The following is a 25,599-nucleotide window of genomic DNA, read 5'->3' as shown; positions in this document are numbered from 1 at the left end:
AAGTTGTATACATCAGTAAATACTGCCAATGTTGGCAAGGGTTCTTGCTACTTACTGCTTTGTTCTGTATCTCAGTCTCCTTATATTTACAGTCTGAAGCCTGTATGTGCCAGAAAATGTAGCTGATTTCCACTTAGACTTCGTGTGAAAAGGGGTCAACACCTTGGCACTGGCTTTTTAAGTTTTTCATCCTCTGTTCAGAAGTCTAAATGGTCATTTTTATTGTGGCTTTACCCTCAAGGATCAGTTGAGGGAGATACCTAAATTTTCACTGTATGCTATAGAACCTTGACTTTTTATCCTCTATCCATTAGCCTATTTGGGTGAAGTGCACACTTGTGTGTGGTCTTGAATGCTTGTGCATGTTGGTCTAGGGTCAGAAAATGAGGACTAATCCTGGACAACTCTGTTTTCCACTTACTGCTTTAGGCTGCTGGTCAAATATTTCTCCTGGGCTGTACATAGCTACTATGTTTGGCTACATACAGCATAAGTGTGCCTACATTATAAAGCAAGACCTCTTGATTTTGATATAGCAGGAATCCCGGGGCACCTGGGTGGCTCAGTCAGTGAAGCGTCTAACTCTTGAGTTTTGCTCAGGTCATGATCACACCCTTTGTGAGATTGAGCCCCATGTTGGGCTGTGTGCTGATAGCATGAATCCCATGCTCGGGATTCTCTTTCTCTCTCAAAATAAATAAATAAACATTAAAAAAAAAAAAAAAAAGAAATAGCAGGAATCCTAAAATGGGGCATAGACAGGAATTAATTGGATTCTGATTTTTCCATGTTCAGGTTACGGCTTTTCTAGATTTGAGAAAAAGTTAAAACAAAATTTTTAACGTGGATATTTTCATAGGTTCTGTAGCTTTAATTTGCATAATTCCAAATCATGTTGGTGTCTCTTTGTCTCATTGTTTAGCTTTCAAATAATACTCAGAGAAGTAAATATTGAAGTTCCAAATAGCATGTTTGCCTTATATTTTAACTTTTCTTTTACATGACTCCATTTGACAATGAACTTATTCAATAATTAAGCTCTTATTTAACTAAAAACTGCTTGGATTAACATTAATAGTTCATTTGATTTGCTACCTCCTAGGATACATAGCAAGAAAAGAGTCTTTTTTCAAAAGGATTAGAGGCATGCTCACTTTTTTTTTTAAACAGAACCCTTCAAAACCTAATGACTAACCAAAAGAACCCAAGATGTTTGTTTGTTTGTTTATAGATAGAATTGATCTCCATTTTCATGTTTGTGTTCTTTTCATTACAGGGGCAGAAAACGTTTTGTAAGTGAAGGAGATGGAGGTCGCCTTAAACCAGAGAGCTACTGAATATAAGAACTCTTACAGTCTTAGATGTTCTAAAAAATATAAATATATCTGAATTGTAAGAGTTGTTAGCACAGGTTTTTTGTTTTGTTTTGTTTTTGAAGCACTTGTTTTGGGTACAAGGCATTTCTGAAATTTTATAAACTTACAATTTAAGGGGAATTTTTAAAGGAAGTGTTTTCTTTTTTCTTTCGTATTTTTGTTTTTTTGAGGGTGTAAAGGAGGGACAGAAGAGTAACCACTTCTTAAGTGGAATATTCTCATAAGCTACCTTTTGTAAGTGCCATGTTTATGACCTAATCATTCCAAGTTTTGCATTGATGTCTGACTGCCACTCCTTTCTTTCAAGGACAGTGTTTTTGTAGTAAAATCACTGGTTTATACAAAGCTTTATTTAGGGGGTGAAGTTAAGCTGCTAAAACCCCATGTTGGCTGCTGCTGTTGGAATACTGTGCTTTGGGAGTAAAAAAAAAAAAAAAAAAAAAAAAGTTATTTCTTTGTCTTAAAGAATTTTAAGAAAATGAGTTAGTCATAAGACTTATTCATTTTTCCAGGGAACATATTGATTGGTCTCAAAGACTAGAGAGTTAAATAAATGGTGGCTGGAACATCTATTTTTCTACAAAACTGGAAAAATGAACCTGGTTCTAAAAGAATGTATGACAAAATAAAACATGTGAAGCAGTGTTGATTCTTCATTGGGAGTACATTTATTTTAGGTCTTTTTAAAAACTTTTATTTTACACAGCAAATTTTAAGTCCTCTAAGGGAGCATATTTGAACCTAGTGAATTTAAACTTTGTTCTTTGCAAACTTTTAAATGAATAGTACTTGGGGCACCTGGGTGGCTCAGTCTGTTAAGCATCCAACTTTGGCTCAGGTCATGATCTTATGGTTTGTGGGTTTGAGCCCCACATCAGGCTCTGTGCTGATAGTTCAGAGCCTGGAGCCTGCTTCAGATTCTGTGTCTCCCTCTCTCTCTGCTCCTCCCCTGCTCACGCTCTCTCTCAAAAAATAAACATTAAAAAAAATTTTAAATCAAAAGTACAATCGTAAATAAATTCTTTTAATATTATATGTGGGAAATGCACGCATACTTATTTTCTGATCTTCTCTAAAGCTCAATGAAATTTCTAAAATTTCATCATTCTTAAATTCTGTTACCAGCTAATGTTTGTGTTATAAAAAATTCTTCAGTGACTCAAAAAGTTTTACATTTATCCAGTGTTTGAGAAAATAGTAGCTACCAATAAATAGCAGTTATCTAAAGAAGGATTACATTTCTAACCTCTTGTAGAGCCTAATTACTCGGCAAGGACTCAAGGTCCATGGTAATTTAAATGGTCTATTATTGATTGTAGCAACCAGCCAAGAATTATATTCAGAATTTACAAAGGTATTAGGAATATGCCCATTGCAGGTTTAGAATTAAACCTTTTAGAATTAAAACTCCAAATTTAATGTTGATATTTATCCCATGGGTTCTTTCAAGTCTGTAGTTTTAATTGTGTGTTTGATACCTGGATGATAAAGGTAGCCAGGTAATTCTTAGTCCTTAAAGTCAGTATAATTAAAAACTCGGGACTGGGGCACCTAGGTGGCTCACTGTTAGTTAAGTGTCTGACTCGATTTCTGCTCAGGTCACTATTCATGTGGTTCATGAGTTTGAGCCCTGCTTCAGGCTGCATGCTGACAGTGCGGTGCAGTGCAGAGCCTGCTTGGGATTCTCTCTCTCTCTCTCTCTCTCTCTCTCTCTCTCTGCTCCTCCCCTTTCGCACATTCTCTCTTAAATAAACTTCAAAACGTTTTATGAAAACAAAAAGCTCAGGGGACTACTGGATAAGTGAGGGTTTCAAATTTATTTAGTTTTGTCATTACTGGTAGAATCAGTTGGTTAGGCAAAATAGCCTTAAACATGAAACACAAAATTTGTAAAAGAGTTTTAAAGTTAGGTAATGTAAAAGCCCCAAAACGCTTTGTACAAGATTAGAATGTATCGTCCAATTCAGTTTTTAATAAACGTGTAAAGATTTTGTGAACATAAGAGTTGCATTTAGTCACTTGTGCCTAAGAATTTTACCCGTAAGACTGATAGGAATGGTGAACAATAATTTACAGTTCTAAAAACTTGGGTAAAAAAAAAAACATAAAATTTGGGTTCAAAGTTTTTTTAATTGCTTATGTTCAATACAAACCACAGTGTCTAAATTCACAATACAAGTTTCATTAGTCTTGGGTATTTTTATATTATTTATAAGCACTATCAGTTTTAACACACTGTTCTCAGCATACAGGTGCAAATTATTTTCTAGCTATTGTTAATACTAAGGTAGGGTATTCTGTAGAAGTGCTAAGTTATCATTCAGTGAGTTATTTGCTGTTGTTCCTTTTCTGCCATTTCTTGTTGGCGAATCGTATCCTGGGCTGCTTGCTGCATTTTCTCCAATTTTTCCAGAGTCAGAGATTTTAAGGGTAAAAGTTTGGGTTTACACAGCACCATTGTGGTTATATCTTCCACAGACAGCTGCCCTAAGTTTAAAAAGAAACAATTTGAGTGAGATGACCCAGTTGATTGGTAGTTTGGATTTGCAGCTAGAATGAAAGTCTAAAGACTTAATCCACTATCAATGAAAATCTTTTGTTTTCACAGTTACTTCAAATATATCAACATTTAATACTAGGGAGTTCACAAGGACGCCTTTTTGAACTTGGTACCTAAAATTCCAAGCTACCTATGAGACACACGACTCATTTTGTGTCAAATGTTTAATGTGCAAAAAGATTCAGGAGAAATACATAGTGCATAAAAATACTTAATATTCATGTTAATACCATTCTTTTACTATATTAACTACTGAATGTTAAACTGTCAGCTTTTCTTAATGATTGCTTGACTTAGGTTTCTTTTTCCCCATTTCCAGACCATATTTAACATTATGGTGAGTTACAGTACTAGTTTTTTCATTGAAAATTTCATATTGTAATTTGCAAATTTGAGTGTAACAGGATTCCTAGGTTGAACAATGATTCATTTGGTATCCTTTTACGGGGGGGGCGGGGGGGAAGCAGTGGATGAGTTCTTTATACTTGTAAAAGAGTGGATGGTGAATGTGGCATACAAGACACAAAATAGTTACAGATTTTAAGCTACTTAGCCTATGTGCCTACTACTTTTTAGGTACCTGTAATATTCTGTGACCTAAGTATTTGTAATTTAGATACCTTGTTTTGGAAGGACTTCCCGGAACATTGACTTCACTTCCGCCATATCTGAATTGTTGGATACAGCTAAGTTTTTTCCTTCAATGAGAAATCAATTGTTAACATTCAAGAATGAATTTCCAAAGCATATTGCTTGAGGTATTTCCATTATACTTTAAGAAGTAAAATCACAATTCCTACAGAAAATGAACTACCCTACCCTTGCATAATTTTCCTATTAATTTCCTAGGAGTCTTTTCATTGAAACAAGGTTGAGAGAGTTAATGTAAGGATCTGGAGTGTGTCGATGTTCTTTAATCAGTGGAGGTGTTAATTTGGAAGGCTACATGTTCTACGTTTTTTTCCCTTATAGTGAAAAATTGGTAGGGCTTCATTTATTAGGCATAATTACCTAATAGAGGCCAGCTGAGGAAAACCAAAAGCATTTTTGTGCAGCCATTTGGTTCACTGATAGCATCTCCCTGAATGTGGATGGGGTAAAAAAGTGTTACCATTTGGGAAGTGGGGTAAGGCAGGTAGTTAGGAAAAAGAGGAGGTAGTAGGTAAATATTTCCTAACGTTCCCACTTCTCAACAGCTAACAGCTGGCTTCTACTTTAATCCCTTTGCTATCATGACAAAAAGCATCCTAAGGAACAGTTATTGGCTATACCGGTCCTGTTTGTAAGGAGGCAACACAAATGGGTGAAACTGGCTCTTGAAGAACAGAAGTGAGGTATGCTTTCAGTTTACTACTTTCCTTTAATACAGAGATACTACATGCTAAAGTGCTAGCAAATACCTTTATCTTGAGTATTTTGTTAAGAACATACCAGCATATATGCCATCTCTGGCTGATGGCATTTGCTTCCAGTGTTACATTCCAGATTACTGCTATGCTGTATATTCAAGGTGTTCTGGATTGTAATTTGTAGCATGATCCTTTTACAAACACAGATGCTTCTCTAGACAGACCCACCCATTTTGCGATATTTCACCATACTGATGCAACCTTACCATGTGCCTTTCGCAACATCACCACAGAAGAAAGATTTATTATTTATAAAGTGGTGATGCTGGCGTGGTGCCTGCCTTTACCGCCCACTGCAAATTAGTTACAATCAAGTGAAGCTGCTTCTGGTCTGTTATTCCCACTCTACTACTAACTTTGACATTTGTAAAGAAAGCTTCCTCTTCCATCCAAGCCTCTCCTTTCTCATTCAAATTCCCATTCTGGAACATCTAAAGTTCCTAAGGAACCTCTATACATTTTCCAGAACTTTGTCATCAAAGTTTAACCCCTACACTGCTCTGTTTGGGAGTGAAGATGAAATAGGGAATGGACCAGGAATGAAGCAGCAACTCCTCATTAAATGGAATCTGAGATAAATGTAATATGCAATTTCCTTAGAATGCACAACTTCTTCAGCCATATTCTTTTCTTGTTAGGCCTGCTGTGGTATCTAGTGATCATTTCCCTTTTTTCCCCTGGTTATGTTGAAAGCTAATAGCATTGCAGATCCCTGATTAGCCTGAATATGAACTATAAGCTATAATAAACAGCCTCTCCACTAAAATATCACCATGAACATGTTGAGTAAGCCCTTATTTGTTGCAAATCTGACATGATATGCTGCCAAAAGGGAGGATAAACATTATAGATGTTGATAAATGTGAAAAGAAATAACAGTAGCCAAGAGTTTTTGTATCACCAATTTTTTTTTTTATCAGCAAAATATTGGATGAATACTTAAAATCTTCAATGTTTTATAGAGTAGCAACTTCAGCTACTCAGAACTCAATCACAATCCTTTGCTCTCTCTAATCTGTCCCTCTTTCACATCCAAAATCTGGCTGGAGGAAAACAATGAAACTTGGTGCTCTACTAAACCTTAGTTCTGTTTCACTAAGCTGCCATTGTTACTGCAAAGGGTGTGGGGCCAAAAGCCTGGTAGGGAGTGGGTTGGGTCTGGTGTGGGGAATATCAGTGCTGGCAGTCACTTGCCTGGGTGGAGTGTTGGCTTTACTAGGGTTGGCTATTGTTCTAGGCGCCCACCCCCCCTCCCCAGGCACTGGCAGGAGAGAAACAGGAAGGGAAGGGCTAAAATAAGCAAGGTGGTGGTTGGATGACCCTCACTGGCAAGGCTACAGTGTCTTGATAATCAACTGCCCAGGGAGTCCACAGTAGGAAGGAACATTTCTTTCCTTCACCTGCTAATGGCCAAACATGGGTGTTTTGTCTGGTGTAATGTGCCCTAAGGAGTTGTGGTTGCTTCTAAAGGTACTTTCTTATTATGATGAGGTAAGATGTGTGTACCACTAGGGACAAATGGGTCAAAGAAGAAACATATCAGCTATGACAGAAATTCACATGTATCATACAAGTGCCATGTAATTCAATTCAATAAATATGTGTCTATAACGTGCAAAGCACTATTCTTTAGTGAACAAAACAGACAAAACCTCAAACCTTTTGGAGCTTACACTCTAAAGAAAGTAAATAATAGGATGCTATAAGGTAGTAAGTGCTATAGAAAATAAAGTTTAACGGGATGTAGGAGTGCTGAAGTGGGTACTGTAGTTGAAGTAGAAAAATGATCATGGATTCATGAAGCAAGTGAAAATCATGTGACATTTTGGTGTGTGTGTTAGATCTTTTGAAATTGCAAAAATAATCTAAAGCTGACAGTATCCAGAGTTAGAGAAGGTAGAGAGAAATGGGCATTCTCTGTTGGTGGGTGGGTTTCTTGGTACAGATTTTTTAGATATTTTGTAGTATCTATTAATATTTTGTATTATCTACTGAAGCTAAATATGCACATTTTCTTTGACCCAAGCATTCTAGAATGGGCCCTGAAGAAATAATGCACCGGTGTATAAAGACATAAGAATAAGAATGTTCATTAAAGCACTGCATTGAAGAGCAAAATGTTCAGCAATAGGTGAATCTAAATATTCGGCAATATATCAAAGGTTAAATAAATTCTGTAACAGCCATACAATGGACTACTATGCCAGATTTTAAAATGATACATTTGTCAAGGTATATTTTAAGAGAAAACACATTCAATTGCAGAAGTAAAATTCTTACACTAATATAACCCAAACTTTTAATGCTTGGAGAATAGAATGTCAATAATTTTTGAAGCTCTTGGTCTGGGTAATTGGAAAATAATCTACTTCCTTTCCCCCCTTAGTTTCTTTAGTTTGTAATTTGTCCCAGAGATAATGGTTTTGATGGATAGTACATTTCAAAGTCATAACAAAGTAAGCAAACCTGTCGTAGCCATTGAGCTGGATGCCTAAAATTAATGCAGAAGAACTTGGAGGGGAACCAAATCTGTCATGAAATATTTTACAAAGCTGTAGGCATGGGAGTTGAAAGACACTTAAGTCTAGGAAGGATTACTACTTTATATCAATCATACACATGTTGATAATATAAGTTAATTTTACAACTTGGACAAGTTAAAAATTTCTGGGGTGACTTAATTTGATACTTGAACTAAACTGTGTATGGGACTGGACAAGAGCACTTAAGTGTCCTGAACCCAGAGAATATATGTCAGTGGTCCTCAAATTTTATGCTTGCATTAACACGCAGAGATTTTTATTCCATTTACTCATTCATTCATTTATAGTTTATTTATTTATAGTTTACATATTGAGAGAGAGAGAGAGAGAGAGAGAGAGAGAGAGAGAGAGAGAGAATCCCAGCAGGCACTCCGCCATCAGGGCAGAGCCCACCAAGGGGCTTGAACTCACCAACCGTGAGATCATGACTGAGTGGAAATCAAGAGTTGGATGATTTGCTAACTAAGCCACCCAGGTGCCCTCAGATTTTTAAAAACTAGGTAGAAAAACTAAATACCCCTTTACACATTTCTAAATTGACAAATAAATTTATTAAGTTCAAATAGTTCTAAAGACATAATTTCCAGCATATTTAAAAATAACTGTTATATCAGTCTTTTATTTTTTCGTTTTATTTTTTGAAGTTTATTTATTTTAAGAGAGAGAGAGAGAGAGTGAGTGCACGTGGGGAAGGGGCAGAGTGGGGGAGAGAGAATCCCAAGCAGGGCTCAAACTCACGAATCAAGACATCATGACCTGAGCTGAAACCAAGAGTTGGATGCTTAACCAACTGAGCAACCCAGGTGCTCCATATCAGTCTTTTAAAAATATATCCAACATAATCTCAATATCATAAAAACTTGACAGCTATTATCCTCCATTAGTAAAAAGAATGAAGAACTTACTTTTAAGTCAGAAAGTTTACATCTTTTTTCTCCCTAGACCTCTATTACCATTCCACTTAATTTTACTGTAATATATTTTCATGCTTAACCATATTTTAATGATTGATTATCCTACCATATTTCTCTACAAAAATGTTTACAAATGAAAAACTAAAATATTCTGGATTGAGTTATTACCATTATTAGTGAAAAATTGATCAAAATAAGTTATACATGGACAAAATAATTACTGAAGATAAAAAATAAAGTTAATGGCTGTATATCTATTAATAAGGACAGAGCTTTAAAAGTAAACACTGGACAGTGAAGACTGGAGTAGAAAGGATGCTCTTTTCGGGACAAGGGAATTTACTCTTTCAGAATGAAAAACAAATGTAACAAAAGAGGAATTTGGGATCATATGTTCCTATCCAAACACATTTTTCCTTTCAACAAACATACCAATGTCTATAATGCCAGTCACAGCTAAATGAAGGAGCTACAAGCGGATAAGAACCTTTTGGGGGTGCCTGGGTGGCTCAGTTGGTTAAGCGTCCGACCCTTGATTTTGGCTTGGGTCACAATCTCACAGTTGTGAGACTGAGACCCACGTCAGGCTCCATGCTGAGTGTGGAGCCTGCTCAAGATTCTCTCTCTCTCTCTCTCTCTCTCTCTCTCTCTCTCTCTCCCTCTCTCTCTCTCTCTCTCCCCCCGTCCCCCACTCGTTTTCTTGTCGAAATAAACATTAAAACATAATAAAAAATATGATAAAGCAAATCTATTTCATAATATAATTCAAGGTTGAGCAAATGTGGGCAAGTTTTTAAGTTGGTGGCAAAGAGTAAAAACCTTTAAAATTATAGGGAATAGAAGCCTGGTGTACATAAGACTCTATCTTGAATTTTTGATGGAAGTGACAAATGGAAGTTGCCTAACCTAAGAAAATAAATGTACCTGAAATATGTTTAGAAAAACATTTCTAAAGTATTTTCAGATTCTGGCCTAACTGCCAATCCTGTTTTCATATAAGAAACAAAGGTCACAAACTGGTGGCCCTTGGTCCTATCTGGTTAAATGTTTTGCTGGCTTGCTAAATGTTTAAAAAGTATTTGAAACTATGTTTAAAAATCACAAGATCTTCACATAAAGTCCAAATTTCAGCTCCTCTTGGCAAATCTGGCAACACTTCCCACGTGGCAAAATTTGGCTAGGGCTGGAAAGTAACGTCCCAGATGAACGTGGAGACTTGTCTAGTCCCCCACTTCTGCCTATTGTTCCCTTTCCCTTACCATCCTCATTGCTATAGGCACTTGATGTCACCACTTCAATAGAATACAGAAGAACCACTATAACACATTATATTCCAAATTGTCCTATTTTACCATTAATAGGTATTAAGAAACAAGATACAATCTTAGAGAACTGAGGGAGGTACCAGAAGCAATTTGTTTATGTAAAGGACAATAGAGGGTATTTTTTGGTGAATATTTATTAGTTTAGATCTTTTTAAGTAAATTCAATCTGCCTAGTACAGGTTGTGGATGGAGTGGCAGGAATTGCAGGAAAAATATGAAAGATTTTATTTGTTTTATTCAAGACTTATGATCAACTAACAGATGAATTTTCAAATGCATATTAGATTTCTGAACGTAAACTAACATGAAGGTGAAAGAGGGAGCCCCAAAAGAAGTGTTTTCTTTTTAGCAGACACAAAGTAGTAATGCTCATTCTCACTCGAGGGCTGCCCACATACTCGCAGAGTGCTTAGTTTGGATTGATAATGTTCATCTGGAGATGCCAAATAACATCATATGTCACGTATTTGGAAACTATAATAGTTCTACTGTGTTTGCTATCTGGCATCTGCTGGTAGGAAAATGTTGCAACATGTTCAATTTGGCTAATTAATTTAGACTCATGTGAATAAAATGTGCAGTGTTTAGCTTCTGAAATGTGCCTAGGCCTAAGAACAGGAACTGTTCTTCTTGGATGAACTTGGATGATGGTATACTTCACTAGCAGACACTACTATTAAGTTAATAGAAAATGACACATCCCACTCACACAAAATACCAGATGGCCAGCAGTTGCCTTGGTATCTGCTTTGATAACATCAAGATTCATCTGTATTTGAATTGCAGGGCCCACACATCTTTCATCAACAGTCCTCAGGGTGCCAGGAGTTGAAACTCATGAAACTATGCTGACATCAGTACACTGTTGCAGATTATGTTGCATCAGCTATAAGTGTAGGCAAAGTAGCAGCAATACTTTACTAAAGGTCGACAGCCGAGGACACTAGCACTTCCTCTCTACAGACAGGAGGATTGAATGCTAAATTCTTCTTTGTAGGACAGCATAGCAGGGTGTGTGTGCAGAGAAGTGGGATGCATTTAACTAGCCACTCATGCCACTGGTAGATGTAGTCACATTTGAGAAGGCTTAATTATTAATCATGATTGGAGAAGTATGAATACTGTGAAGTATTCTTGGGAAAAAATGTTAAATGGAATCTAATCAAGCCTCTAGATCAGTTTCTGATTTACAAGAAATAAGAAAAAAGGAGACATTCAAGAAGACCTCTGCTCTGGACTCTTTAAAATGCCAACGTTGGGGCGCCTGGGTGGCTCAGTTGGTTAAGCGTCCGACTTTGGCTCAGGTCATGATCTCACGGTCCGTGAGTTCGAGCCCCGCGTTGGGCTCTGTGCTGACAGCTCAGAGCCTGAGCTTGTTTCACATTCTGTGTCTCCCTCTCTCTCTGCCCCTCCCCTATTCACGCTCTGTCTCTGTCTCAAAGGTGAATAAACGCTAAAAAAAAAAAAATTAAAAAAAAAATAAATAAAATGCCAACATCACAGGAGAAAAAAAGATAGGGGAGTTGTTCTCAATTAAGGCTGAAGAGTTACAATACCCAAGCACAATACATAAACCTTGACTGGATTCTGAATTTTGTTGGAGGAGCAGGGGTAGAGATATACAAAATATTCTTAGGTCAAATGGGAGAATGTACATACAGACTAGATTTTAAATATTACAGAACAATTAATTTCCTTTGTTGTGATAATGATACTGTGTTTTGTAGAACTTTATAATCCTTAGGGAAATACATTTTGGAAATTTTAGAGGTTCCTGCTTAACAATAGGTCGGTAACCTATTTCCAAATAGTTCAACAACAATGAAAAAAGTGTGAGAAGTAATGAAATAAATATAGCAGAATTTAACAACTGTTGGATCTAGGTAAAGGGTATATGAATATTTATTGTATTTCCTTCAACTTTTTAATGTATGATTTCTGTTTTTCGAGGGAAGAAATCATGTTGGAAGGAATTCAGAGGGGAAGACTAGGAAAAGGTTGAGTAACAGGAACCACACTGAATTTGATAAACTAAAGCTGGCAGTGTCTTAGGTCCCCAGGACACCAAAAATATTCAACCTTTTAGGAAGTACTTACCAAAATAATATCATGTGCAGGATACTATGATAGGCAGATGAATCTGATAAAAACCATTTTAGACATAAACACAGTAGTAAAGCTAAGAACGTAAGCAGCTGTTATATAAAATAGAGACCGTCCTAAAAGAAGTACAGAAAGTGCTAGGTAAGCGCAGAGAAAACTGCTTCCTGTTGGAGAGAATCTGGAAACACATCTCCAAGGGTAACTAGGACATTAATATACAATCACAAAAGGTTAGTGCTTCAGTGATTAATCTTGGAAGAAACCAGAGTAGTTCATTTTGGTTAAAGCGTGAGTAGTAAGGTAGTAGAAAGAGATTAAATAATGAAGGTAGGTCTGCACCCTTGTTGAGAAAGTTCTCCTGGTCTTTTCCCCCCGCCCCCCCCCCCCCCCCCCCGCAACTTTAGGCATCCAACCCAGCATTACCAATCTGACTGACAGTTCTTGACTTAAGCCTACAGAAGGAACTACACGAGTTAAGGTGTGACAACTTTTGGAAAGAACCATGTAAAAGTATTACGGTATTTTTAAGAATATTCACAAGCAGTAAGTTAAAATGCAGACATGGAGGATTAGGACGGTATACCTCTACCCAGAACTGCAGTTAATGCTTATAAACCCACAAAAGAGGAGAAACAAAGAAAAGGAAGAAAATTCAAAATGTGAAGACAAGAGGTGGGAAAATAAGACTTAAGAGGTGTGGCCGCTGTGGTGGAGGACCACCTTTTTTCCATTCTAGCCAGCAATGGAAAACGTTTTCCTCAAGCTCCACAATTCTCCGTCCTCCAAAGGTCGGGATGGAAGTACTCAATAGGAATTTAAGGGGGCGCGGTCAGGAGCTCCAGCGGCGGGAGTGAGGGGCTCCGCCCCGTAGCACTAGCCTAAGCTCCCGCCGGGCCCAGCTGGCTGCAGCTGGGTTAGAGAGGATGGTGGAGCGGCCTCGCCCGACAGGGAACCTCAGAGGGGCGGAGGTAGGGCGGGCCGCCGTCAGGCCAGCCCGGAAAGAAAACCTTCCTCCAGCGGAAGCGGCTGTGAGCTCCCCTCACCTCCCCGGCTCTCCGTCTCCCGCGGGCCGTCTAGCTTGGGCCGTCTAACTTGGGCCGTCCTCGCGGGACAGGGCAGATCGGATCCTCACCTCACTTGGCGGCTCCAGTGGAAATGGGCACTCCCTGGGGTGCCGGGGGCTATTCCCACCCTTCCGCCATGACCCCATTCAGAAGTGCCAAATGCAACTTCCGGGCGGGACAGGGATTTTCGGAACCCTAACCTTTTGTCCACCTAGGTAAGTGATTAGAGGTCCCAGCAAAATAAGGGCCAGGAAACCTGCTCCTTCTTCTCCCCCAACCCGGGCAGGCGGTTCCGAATATGAATTAAGTTGTCTAACCTGGGATGACTGGTCACCTTTGGTCCTTTTTCGGGCCTACTTACAGACTCCTCTCTTCCCAGACTGCCCGATTGTTGCCCAGAGCAACGGTGAGATTGGACGAAGGGAAAACTACGTCACACTGGAGACGGGAGGCCAGGAAACTCCCTTTGCCATTAGCAGTTATGGCTGCCTTAGCGTCAACAGTCACTTCCGTTTGCGAGTTGTCACTCTACCCAGCCGGAGGCTTACTCTGTGGCCCGGCTTGCCAGCGGCGCCCAGTGGGCGGGAGAGAGGGCCTAGAGCAGCTGAGGAAAGGAAAAGGGCGGAGCGAGGGAAGCTGGCGCCAATGCCTCACTCTGATTGGACAGCGTCGTTGGCGCCAGTGCCTCACTGTGATTGGGTAGTGTCGATTGCCCTGGCCCCGCCTGTTTTTCTCCCAGCGAGTGACGGGCCTGAGCCGGAGGGGTGGGGCGGGGCGGTAGGAGCGAGAGTGTGTGGAGGGGCGGGCGGGGCGGGGCGAGTGGGGGAGGGGCGGGCGGGGGGCGGCGGTTGGGCAGCGTCGCTTCTAAGGAGGAGGAGGAAGGAGGGCGAACGAAGAGGATGGCGGAGTTGGGGCTCCTGACGGTAACCCGGGGCTGCTGAGGCGGGAGGGCGTTTGTCGGTCGGTTCTTCCTGCCTTCCTTCTTACCCGTCGGGCGGTCCTGTGGCTGTCGGTAGAGGGAGGCCCCGCGCGCCCTGAGGGGCTAGAGCCGGCGGGGCCGGGGCGAGGCCCGAGGGGCTGGGGCCCTGGGAGGCGCCGCGGCCGCCGCCGCTTTCCTGGGTGCTGTCGCAGGGAGGGCTGGGCCCTCGGAGCCGGCTCTTGTGCGGGGCCCCGCAGCTGGGCGCCGAGACCGAGCCGGTCGGCTCTGACAGCGGCCGGGGCTGGGCCTGCGGTGGTGGCGGGCGGCCGGGGCAGCGCCCGGGCGAGGGCGAGCCGGCGCGAGGGCGCGGGGCCGGGGGCGCCCGGTGGACGGCCCGGCTCCACTCTGCTCCCCGGGCACCTGGCCCAGGCTGCTTGGGCGCCCCGTGGGCGTCCGGGGGCTGTGTTAGTCGTTGGTGGGGGTCCTGGCGCAGCGCTGGTGGTGCGGGGTGGGGTATTTCCTCGCCCCCTACTCAAAGCCCACCACTCTCTCCCCGTCTTCTTTCGGTGAAGAGTGGTGAGTTGGCTTTGAGTATGTTGCCTGGTGAGGCGAGTTGTAGGCATCCAAGACCGCCCTGTTGGACTTGCCTGGTGGCAACCTCTTTCCGCCGTAGCTTTTAGGGATAGAGGAAAAGTACTCTTATCTCCTCCTCTCTTCTCCCCCCCCCCGCTCTTAACGCCGAAGGCTTCTGGGCCAAAAGGTTTTTCCCCAGCCCCTCAGTATCCATTGTTTTGTACCTTCCCCCTCCCCCGCCCCATGCCTAGGTAGAAGAATGACTTCAAACCATTAATTGCCCCCTCCCCCCTTTTTTAAATCAGTAGAGGTTTTGTGTTATTGTGTTTGTATGGATTTACAAACAGGTGGAGTGAATACCGATTCGGGAGTTGGAAAGATGCTTTTGTGTGAGTTTTTAAGCTTTCAGTGCTTACAGTTGGTGGGTGATTTGATTTTGTCTGTTGCTTTGTATCATAATGGGGGTGATGAGAATAAAAGAGGAAGCAGTGTTTTGCAACCTACCCAAAGAAATGTTTTTTAAGTCTCTGGGGATGCTGAAGCAAAATTGGGTTGCAGACGTGTACTGTATAGTATTCGCTTCCATCATGATAACTACCAACAGTCTATCTCTAAGCTTTCACTTGTGCAATTTTGTACACTTCTTCATAAATGTCAGCTTCTAGTATCTACTCGGCGCGATTCCTGGATCTAAAATTTCTTGTTTGTCAGAATTCTAGGGCATACTTGTGTATCCAAGCATTTTTGTATTTGAATGCAGCATTAACACATTGTCTTATTTTAAAGACGTCAGTTTATTAGTGTACTAATTTCTACCCTCATCCTTCGATGCCATAGCCCTTATAACTGTTAACATTATTTGAAGAAACTTAGCTCTTGGGTACAATTTGTAACATTAAGTAAGCTTACATTTATAGTTTGAGTTTACCAAATGTTGATGTTTTTCTGTGTGACAGTGACAAGAATTTTTAGGAATAACATGTATATGACCCTTCCCTACCTATGGCATTTCTACTGAATAGGATAAATCTTTTAAGTATTTATTTGGACATAAGGTACACTATGAAACTTGTTACTTAATTATGAATATACATTTGAAAAATAGCTCTTAGACAAGTAAATAAAGGCTTTAAGATTTGTAACTTTCAAATGGCTTAAATATATAAAGCTAACAAACTTTTTGAAATGCTAGTTTTGAGGGATGGATCCGGCCTATTTCTAAGATTACTACTGTAATCTTGTGTTTTAGTTTTTGAAGAAACAACTACATTTATCGTAGGTTGGCATTTGTTTAGTGATCTCTCATTGTTAATACAGTTTTCAAGTGTTTTTCTCTTGTTTTAAATTGTTACGGATTAAAGAGTGATATTAAGAGATACATTAATAGCTTGCAGCTGGGTTTTTTAAACGTTTTAAAATGATATTCAGAAAGTTGATTAGAGCTGTGTTGTGATAATTGTAGCCAGACTCATACAATTTGTGAACTTTGTGTCAGAAATTTGAAACATTTCACTTTTCAAAAGGAACACCAAAATTATACATTCTTGTGTTATATTTGCTGGAATTATGACTTTTAAGTTTTACTATTTCTTTAGTGACTTGGGACAGGGCTTGTCCCATGTTTAGAGAAATATAAATTGGAATTCTATGTGGAATACTCCCAAAGATGCCTCCTGAATAGCTTCTGATATATAGTGTGTATATATACACATATGTATATGTATATATATATATATATATATATATACACATACACAATATGTGTGTATGTATATATACATATATACATATATATATATATATATATATATGTATTTTTTTAAGTTTATTTTTTTAATAATCGTTACACCCAACGTGGGGCTTGAACTCACAAACCCAGGATCAGGAATCACATGCTTTTGTGACTGAGCCAACCAGGCACCCCTCTGTTGGTGCATTTTTTGACTTGCCTTACCCATGTGGGGAAAGGTAAATAAAATTGAATTTCTTTGTTATACAGGCAGTCATATTTGTTTTGAAAATATGCTGGATTATCAATATTTGTTGTGTAATTTAATATTTCTGTAAATTTGTGTTCTTTAAACAATTTATAGATTTTTTTCTAGTAAGATATTTAAATATAAAAATAAACTGTTATGGTTTTGATGTAAAATATACCTGAACCTGTATTTGCAGATAAAAGGATGAATATTTTTTGGAGGTTGAAAGAATATATCTTTAGAATTCAGTTTACTATATTCATGTATCATTTATGTACTATTCATGTATGAAAACATAAAATCTATGCTTATAACCAAAAAAACCAAAACAAGACCAGCTATTCCTCCCTCCCCCCCCCCCCCACCCCGCCAAAAAACAAAACAAAACAACACAGTAAAACCACCAAACAGGTTGACCTACAAATCCTTCAGTGAGTTCTGAGGTTTATATTTTGGCCTAGGTGGAAGTGTTCTTGAATTAGTTTATAAAGTATCAGGAGAGGAAATTTAGATATAGAATAAACACTGACTTTTCCTAATAAGACTAATAGGGAATTGATAAATATTTTGTTGTAGATAAATTAGATAGAAATTAGCTGTAATGTAGCAGAAGTATACATTAAGTATTTTCACACGGTACTTGAGAAATTAGTACTGCAAATATTAAATTAGTTTCTGTTTTTGCTTATTGTTTGACTCATGCATTATATATTATGCATTGGCATATTATAATTTAAGGCTAAATCTTTCATAGACTAAATTATTAAAAATTGCTATCCCTGTCTTCTGAATTTTGTTTTATTTACTGGTTATACCACGTCAAAGTGATGCCATATAAATCTTTCTGAACATTTTTTCTCCGATAATATAACAGTTAAAATTTTGTAATTTTGTAGCTCTCTTGTTTACATGGACTTTTAAAATCTGAAAAATTTCTAAGTCACAAGGTGACCTATGGAATGCTTGAACTTTATATAGAGTGTTCTGAAATGTAATTGCAGTCAGTGCAGGTTGAAAGGAACACACATAAGTGGGAAAAGCTGATTTATGTTCTAAAATATGTAATTGCATTATTTTTGAGGTAAACAAACTTTCATTCTTTGGTATTTTCCCCTGGTTCCCAACTTTTTTAGCACAGGATCTTTAATTCTGCAAATCAAAGTTCTAACACATGAAAAGAATATTCTAATTACAAAGAGCTCTTTAGCTTTTGAAATGTTGGTAACATGTGCTTTCTCCGAAAGTATGAAGTTTCCATTATCAAGATTTAAAAGAACTAATTAGATTTCACACGATAAATCTCATTCCTCTTCTTTAAAGATCAGAACTGATTGCAAAAAGTAGTGCATGCTGTAAAAGGTAAGGGTTCTTTTATCGGAAAGAATGAACATACTGCTTGAAGTTAAAACATTAAAGGAGACCTTAAAAGTGAGTATAATTGGTCCCTATGTGAAATGAACCTGAAAGACTTTTTATGAAGTATTTTGGCCTGTCTTCTAATGTTTATAGCATGGTGACCGCTCACAGTTTAAGCACTTTATTTGCCCTCAAATACTATTTGTAAATCCTACAATTTTAATTAATTTCACAACTTACAAAGATAAATCTTTTTTTCTTTTGGTTTTTCAAATATTTTGGAGGTAAAGTGGAAATTACCTGTTTTGACACTGATGAAATTAACTCCAAATTCTAGATATTGTCAGTTAAATTTGCACTTTCTGAGTTTCAGGTTTTGTGTTGTATAACACTCCTTCCTGCTTTCAGGGACTTTCACAGTTTTGTAAACAGTCTTTAACTTTCAAATTTTGTTCTATAAATATTTCTTACTATGAGCTTAATATTCATAATGTCAGACTTTCTAATGAGTGCCATGTATGTCCCAGACTCTGAGGATACATAGTTAAATATACTATGTTTCCTGCTTTTAGTAAGTTCACAGTTTGTTGTATGAACTGTACAAGTCAGTAGTTAATTGCTTTACAATGAGACAAGTGCTTTGATAGCGGTATATGCTGGAGAACTGAGCTGAGTTAAGGCACAGAATGCATGTGTAACCAGCAATGCTTGCTGGAAGATAGGACTTGAACTTAACTCTTGAGGGCTAAGTAGGATAGGTAGTGGATAGAAAAGCGTAGATGTTAGACATGGTAAGCTCCATTTGGAGAATTGCAGGTGAATAGCAATTTGGATTCTATGTAAGACCTAGTATTTTAGGTGATCGAGTAGGCATTCATTAAAGCCTGTACTTTTAGAGATTGTTATTTCTTGTGTTCCTAATTTAGTTTGGGCCTTGGACTGTGGATCTGCATGAATGTTAGGGATCTGCTTCAAATTATTATTTAAAACTTTTAACTAAGTACTTTTCATTAATATTTTAATTAAATACAAGAAGAACATATCAGCCTGATGTGGAATAATCCCCCAGGTTTAGAACTTGAATAGTTGTGTTTCAGAATCACATTTAAGTATCTTTTCTCAGCATTTATGCATCATGTTAAGAGTAATATTTATGAGCCTTCTCAGAACTCATGGTAAGTTTCTATTGTGCATTTAAAGTTATTCTTCTGGGGGAGCCTGGCTGGCTCAGTTGGAAGAGCATATGAGTTTTGATCTCAGGGTTGTGAGTTCGAGCCCCACGATGGGTACAGAGATTACAAAAATAAATAAACTTAAAAAAATAAAATTGACTCTTCTGAAAACATTAAAAGTCATTTTTTTCCATACTTATTTCAAAGTGCCACTTTTTCCTTTAGGTAAGTCAGACTGTATAATCAGCAGTTATGTTGTGGTAGAAGTCTTTGTATGGCTTATTTGAATTAAAAATTCTCTGAACTTGAATATTAATAATTTTTCCTATAGTATGATTTAATACTCCTTTGAGGGCTTTTTTTTTTTTTTTTTTTTTTTTTTTTTGCCATTCCAAACTCTGTTCCCTCCAGAGTGCCATAGTTTCTCATTTTAAAACATTCTCATACTGCTTTTTGTTGTTGCTTTTGATCCTTCCACTTGTGTTTTTTGTTTTGTTTTGTTTTGTTTATTTTTGAGAGAGACAGAGAGCGTGAGTTTGTGGGAATGGGGAGCAGAGAGAGAGACAGAATCTGAAGCAGGCTCCATGCTGTCACTGCAGAGCCTGATTTGGAACTTGAACTCACGAACCTTGAGATCTTGACCTGAGCCAAAGTCAGATGCTTAACCAACTGAGCCACCCAGGAACCCCTCCAGTTATTTTCATTATTCAAACTTGAGAAATTCCTTTGTAAAATTTTCACATTTTAGTAATTACATTATAAATTTTATATCCCCACATTTATCTCAAGGTTATTTATTGGGAAACTAAAACTTTCTGGTATCATCTCCTTGGATACAACCCCAAACATTCTTTACCTGGTGAACCTAATCCCCCTTCTGGCCTCAATATCATGTCGTTTGGGAGGTCTTCTTTGATCCTTAGGTTCTGCTGTTCTAGGGTCCCTTAACACCTGCACTGCCTCTTTTTTTCTTTTAACATTTTTGTGATGATGTGTGTAATATCTGTCTTTTTTGCAGACTGTAAGTTTCATGATAGCATCAGGTATGTCTGGCTTCTTTACTACCATTTCTGTAGTATATGTACAGTGTATAACTTTGTAGGCTCCTAATAAAAAAAAAATTACTGAAACTAAGTATTGAGCCCCAAAACAGACCACTAAAAAGGACAAAGAGATGTCATAGTCTTCTGTTCTTTAACATATTTTCTGCTCTTAGATTTCCTCAGGCCTTAATTGAAGGCTTTTTTACTCAATATACAATTAAGAAAGTTTAGTAGCCAAATGTAAATAGGACTGGGATATCTCCTAGAGGCCATAAGAGTTGAAAATAAGAGCAGAGGGGAAAACACTTAAAAATCAGATACAAGACATTTTTTTTTATATAACAGTTTAAGGCAACTTCATCTTGTGATAAACATATTTAGATCTTTCAAGACCCCATTTGTTTTATATGTGGAACAGTATAGCAGTAATGCTGATAGAAGAAGAAATTAATTGCTGTTAGTAAATTTTGTTAAAACACAGGACAGGGTCGCCTGGGTGGCTCAGTCAGTTAAGCATCTGAGTCTTGATTTTGGCTCAGGTCGTAATCTCGTGGTTTGTGGGTTCAAGCGCCAAGTTGGGCTCTTCATTGACAGTGTGGAGCCATTCTCTCTCCCTCTTTCTCTGTCCCTCCCTTGCTTGTGCGCGCGCTCTCTCTCTCTCTCTCTCTCTCTCAAAATGAAAAAAAAAAAAATTACACAGGACCATGTGTTGTATTTGGGAAAAGTTTTATATCTAAAATGATGTAATTAAAAATTTCAGTGTCAAGCTTTTGTTGGAAATATTTGCTTAATGAGGGGAAAACATAGTAGGCACCATAAGTACTGAATAATAAGTTGAAACAAATAATTATCTGAAAATACTGAATCACTGCAGTATAGTATTATTGCCTTACAATTTGTAGATGTAGTTTTTATACTGATCATGTTTCTTTGTTAGCTTAGCTATGAAATATGTAAAATTGGGTAACATGTTTTTGTTAGTTTTGAATAAAAACCTACCTGTTGCAATGATGTGACAAAATGACATAAATATTTCTGCAACTTTTGTTAAAGAGAGTAAGCTCTATGTATGTATGTATGTATGTATGTATGTATGTATGTATGTATTGTGTTTCTTGGTAACCTGGACTGGAAAAATTAGGTTGAGGGTTATAATTATTTCTTTGCTAGAAGTATGTGGAATCTAACAGATTGGGTGACCTGAAATAGATTGTATTTAATTCAGTTTTATTTTATATATCTTCTGGGATAAAGTATTCAAAATTTCACCTAAGGGCTTTAGTTCTTGTTCAGATATACTGCACTTTATCTTAATATTGTAATCTGTTGCATTCTAGGACTTTATAAGGATAGGTAGAAAAGCTAGTTATTTCTTGTTACTAAAACAAATGTTGGTTTATCTACCATGTGTTAATTACCATTTTAAACTCATAGAAATAGGATACTTATATACTAGGCAGCTGAAAATAGTAAGGTTTATGATTTAATCTTGAAGACATTTATTTCTGTATCTGGAAGTAGTGATTTGAAATTCTTAATACTAGAAATATGGCCTAGTTTCAGAACACCCACTAAGCAACTGTGAGAACTCAGCATGCTAAATGGCTTGTAGTGCTGCAGTATTTTTTAATTTTCCCCACCCCCTGTTATATAATGGCTTATAGTAGTACACACAGAACATGAGTATTTGGGACAAGAACAAATTGTATTCAAGTCTCCAAAACATGTGAGGCTGTCAGGTTTTTTTGTTGAGTACTAAGGAGCTAATGATGATCAAATATAGTGCTAATTAGTGATTGAATGACATACATCAGGTGGTGATGTTTTACGCAGCAAAAAAGGCAGGAAAAGCAAGAATTGTTTTCAGGCTTGAGAAAGATGACTTTTTAAAAAATGGGGTCACTATTTTTAAAACAAAAAAGTTGAATTAAAATTTTTATTTAGGTTTGATAGCTCTGATTTAAACATTTCCATGATGCTTGTGTACAGGGCTTAAAAATTTCAGTGGAAATAATCCTAAACATTTCCCCCAGAATGTTGTGCAACGGAAACATTGCGGCATTATGTCAGCCTGTGAGAACCAGACACTGAAACTGATTAGCACCTGCCTGTAAAGAATGAAATCTACTAGTTCTTATTCACTGTCCAGGAAAGTATGGTCGTAAAGGCGTTTGGTAAAACATTTCTTTGCCATCTTATTTTGTTAAAGGGACTGAGTTGATCAGCAGGAATTGTAATATGCAGATGTATATTAGAGTTAAAATGTTTCAGTTTTAAAGGTTTTTATGATACAGAAAAGGAAAGAATAAGTTTCTTTTAAAGTCACCTATTAATTCTTGCAGTTAGCTCTGTCAGTAATGCCTTAATGCATAACTAATTATATACAAAAATATAATGAACTTATTCTCGCTTCTCTCTACTGAAACTCCATTTTATCTGACATTCTCGCGCGTGTGTGTATTTGTGTGTGTGTGTGTGTGTGTGTGTGTGTAATAATTGATAATCATGATCCTGTGGCAAGATCTTGAAGATTTCTGTTTCATCAAAGAAAGTTGAAAATAATAAAATTGAAGTTTTGCTATACTTTATTATGTTCAGATTCTTTGAAAATTGATAATCCACAAATGGTAGGTAGATTCATGTGCAAAAAATAATTTGTTAATTAGCTTCTCTCTTTCCTGATTATACCATTGTCCAGTTTTTATAATTAACAATTTGATAATTGCATTGCTTTCAAGGGTAATTAAAATTAACTATTGCCAAATGTTTTTTCTTTCTGGCATGATTTAAATATCCTATCGCTACCTGCAAGTTACTAAATGATTTACATCTTTGTGGTGTAAGAATTTTCAATGTCGAAACTTGTGTGAACTACGTGAGAATAATTTTGGGATTATAGTCACAGGATGGTAGATAGTACACACCAGCTGGGAATTGGTTGGGTTTAATGTGTTAACTTACAAAAATAATGTCCTTTTATGTATATTCAAAAATGTAAGCAAGGGCTGCCTTTGAATATTTTGGATGGTTCTGATGGGAGAAATTATTTATTAACCTTAAGTTAAACTGGACTTGGCTGCTCAGTATATTTCTTTTGATCTTGTTTGACAAATCTTTTTGTTTTGGGATATTTTTGACAAATATAATACAGAGATAATGAGATTATATTTTTAAAGCCCAAAATGCATTCTGTAAATCCTATTTTAACTACCAGGACAGGTAGATAAATAAAATGGTTAGTTGAGCATCTGGTCTTCATCTAGTCTCAAAAATGGACTGTATAAATGTGAGAAAGGATATTTGCTTTATAATGTTATTTATTTATTTTTTAAATGTTTGTTTAGTTTTTGAGAGAGCGCGCATGAAAGAGTGGGGTAGGGGAAGAGAGAGGGGGAGACAGTATCCGAAGCAGGCTCTGGTCTGACAGAGAGCTCGGTGTGGACCCATACTCACACACAAACTGTGAGATCATGAACTAAGCAGAAGTTGGATGCTTAAGTGACTGAGGCACCTAGGTGCCCCTATCATACATATTTTTTTTAAGTAGGTTCCACACCCAGTGTGGGGCTTGACAAACTCATTGACCCTGAGATGGAGTCGAATGCCCTACCAACTAAGCCAGCCAGGCATCCCTAATAATGGCAACTTGACAAATACTGATTCTTAAATGTAAGATACCTACCTTGAGGCCACATAGCTTCTCATGTTGCTGTGTATAACATTATATTTGTTTACATGTTTTCTGACTGTTTCTGGTGAATAATTTATAGAATGAGTAATAGAAAGGATTTATAATCAGATAACACCTAGTGAAGGAATACGTGGGTTTATACATACAAAAATGAAGCATTTAGATATAGGTAACTTAATTTTAGCTTACAAGTGCTGAAAAGCATTTGTTTTTTAAGTTGAAAATACTTTATTGAATATAATATTCATCTTAGTGCATATAAACTAAGATAGCAATTACATTTTTTCTTTTTTTGTTTTACACTGATAATTAGGTAATCGTCTTTTTCTTTATTGTCTGTTGGTGCATAGTAAATGAAAAGTAACATATATTTTGGGAATACTTAGGTTTTGTGTGACATGTTTTGAGTTTCTTGGTAGAAAAAGCAGTTTAAGCAAACATTGACAGGTCAGTCTTTTGGGGAGAGTTGTTTGGGTGGCATAAGAATTTTCAGAGAATGATCAAGATATTTGATGTTTACCATTATATCTTAGTTCCATTGAGACATTTAAATCCCTCCTGCCCCACCCTTGCCTTTTATTTTGAGGCTTTGTTGGAGGATCCTGCAGTTTTTCTATATGGTGAGTCGAAGTGTTGTCCCAGAGAGCTGTAATTCCAATTATGGCTTATGTTGTGGGTTGGATAAATAGGAATTTTCAGTTCTTTGCTTAAAACTGCACAGAATCAGAATTTCATAATCTTAGGCTTTTCCAAAAGAAAAAAAAAATGCAGATTTTCCTAAAAACTCTCATGTATTTATCTAAATTAGCCCTATCTCTCCCTGCCAGTCCAAACAGTTTTCATCTTGTCTCCTCAGCAAAAGGAAAAAGAGTTGAATGAATGAATTTGAAGGTGCTAGAAGTTCTGTAGTCTTGACATAATTCTAATTAGCATGGGCTAGAGTGTTGTATTTTGTCACAGACTTATTAGCCTCCATGAAAACTAACTTTACCTCTGGTTCATTCATGCTACTTAATTTAATGTATTTTTTCCATTTCTGTCTGAACAGTAACATTCCTTTGAGCATGTTAATTTTGGGTGCTTTTTCAGTTTTGGGTCTTCTAGTTTTCAAGATTCCTTTTTTACACTTTTGAACTACAAACAACATATAGGTTTATGTGATTCGGAGGGGGAAACGTTTTATTTTTGTCCTTTAAACTACTTAAAAGAATAAAGAACATTTCAGATCTTTATAAACAAGGGAAAATACAATTGAAATCTTGTCATTTTTAGGTATTCATATCAAAATCTGAGTGACTTAGAGTTAATTTTAAGTAAAGTATAGGGAAACTATTCATGGGACAAGGTTTTTGTCCTTATTGGTTGACTGTCTTTATTCAACAAGTGTTCACTGAGCACTTACTGTGTACTTAATAAAAAGTTCATGGTATCTTTGAGGTTATTGCTTTGTTGAGTAAAAATTGCTTCTTTGTGTAAGGTGCCTACTGTCTACTAGGGGAGATAAAGCTAAGTTAACAAATATTTATAATTATTTCAGTAAATATAACTGCTATGTATGGTAAGTATGGTTTC

The 25,599-nt window shown here is 37.5% G+C and overlaps 3 protein-coding genes across 9 annotated transcripts in view; 2 read left to right on the top strand and 1 right to left on the bottom strand.

Moving 5' to 3' along the window:
- Window positions 1–2,032, top strand: part of PDCD4 (programmed cell death 4) — a 28,472-nt gene extending 26,440 nt beyond the window's left edge. The window contains exon 12 of the mRNA XM_060641510.3: window positions 1,277–2,032. Coding sequence (XP_060497493.1) covers window positions 1,277–1,337 — 61 coding nt within the window. The 3' untranslated portion in view covers window positions 1,338–2,032. The remainder of the gene's footprint in view (window positions 1–1,276) is intronic.
- A 1,454-nt stretch (window positions 2,033–3,486) lies between these two features.
- On the bottom strand, window positions 3,487–15,012 carry BBIP1 (BBSome interacting protein 1). Of its 5 annotated transcripts, XM_081790463.1 has the most exons (4): window positions 13,612–13,955; window positions 12,225–12,267; window positions 4,557–4,634; window positions 3,487–3,863 (listed from the first exon to the last, which is right to left on the bottom strand). In XM_081790463.1, exons 3-4 carry the CDS (start codon window positions 4,600–4,602, stop codon window positions 3,697–3,699), a joined length of 213 nt encoding a protein of 70 aa, XP_081646589.1. In that variant the 5' UTR covers window positions 4,603–4,634; window positions 12,225–12,267; window positions 13,612–13,955; the 3' UTR covers window positions 3,487–3,696. The 5 variants fall into 5 exon arrangements, with proteins under 5 accessions (XP_081646589.1, XP_060497501.1, XP_060497497.1 ...); XM_060641518.3 differs by lacking the exons at window positions 12,225–12,267; window positions 13,612–13,955 and adding an exon at window positions 14,282–14,525; XM_060641514.3 differs by lacking the exon at window positions 12,225–12,267 and having other exon boundaries at window positions 13,612–13,948.
- SHOC2 (SHOC2 leucine rich repeat scaffold protein) overlaps window positions 13,403–25,599 on the top strand; it is a 108,006-nt gene continuing 95,809 nt past the window's right edge. The window contains exon 1 of one of the 3 annotated variants that reach the window (XM_078434829.2): window positions 13,403–13,509. The gene's annotated coding sequence lies outside the window, so the exon portion shown is untranslated. Of the gene's footprint in view, window positions 13,510–14,097; window positions 14,218–25,599 lie in introns of those variants that run through there. The other 2 variants (XM_078434827.2, XM_078434828.2) reach the window with 2 other exon arrangements.

The sequence above is a fragment of the Panthera onca genome, chromosome D2 (genome assembly GCF_046562875.1).
Source record: "Panthera onca isolate mPanOnc1 chromosome D2, mPanOnc1 haplotype 2, whole genome shotgun sequence".
In the NCBI taxonomy this organism is placed as follows: domain Eukaryota; kingdom Metazoa; phylum Chordata; class Mammalia; order Carnivora; family Felidae; genus Panthera; species Panthera onca.
The sequence above is the reverse complement of the archived record's forward strand: the minus strand, read 5'-3'. Positions and strand labels throughout refer to the sequence as shown.

Coding starts and splice junctions, on each gene's coding strand:
- BBIP1 (XM_078434832.2), bottom strand. CDS start 14,836: ATGCCTACAACTCGCCTCACCAGGCAACATACTCAAAGCCAACTCACC.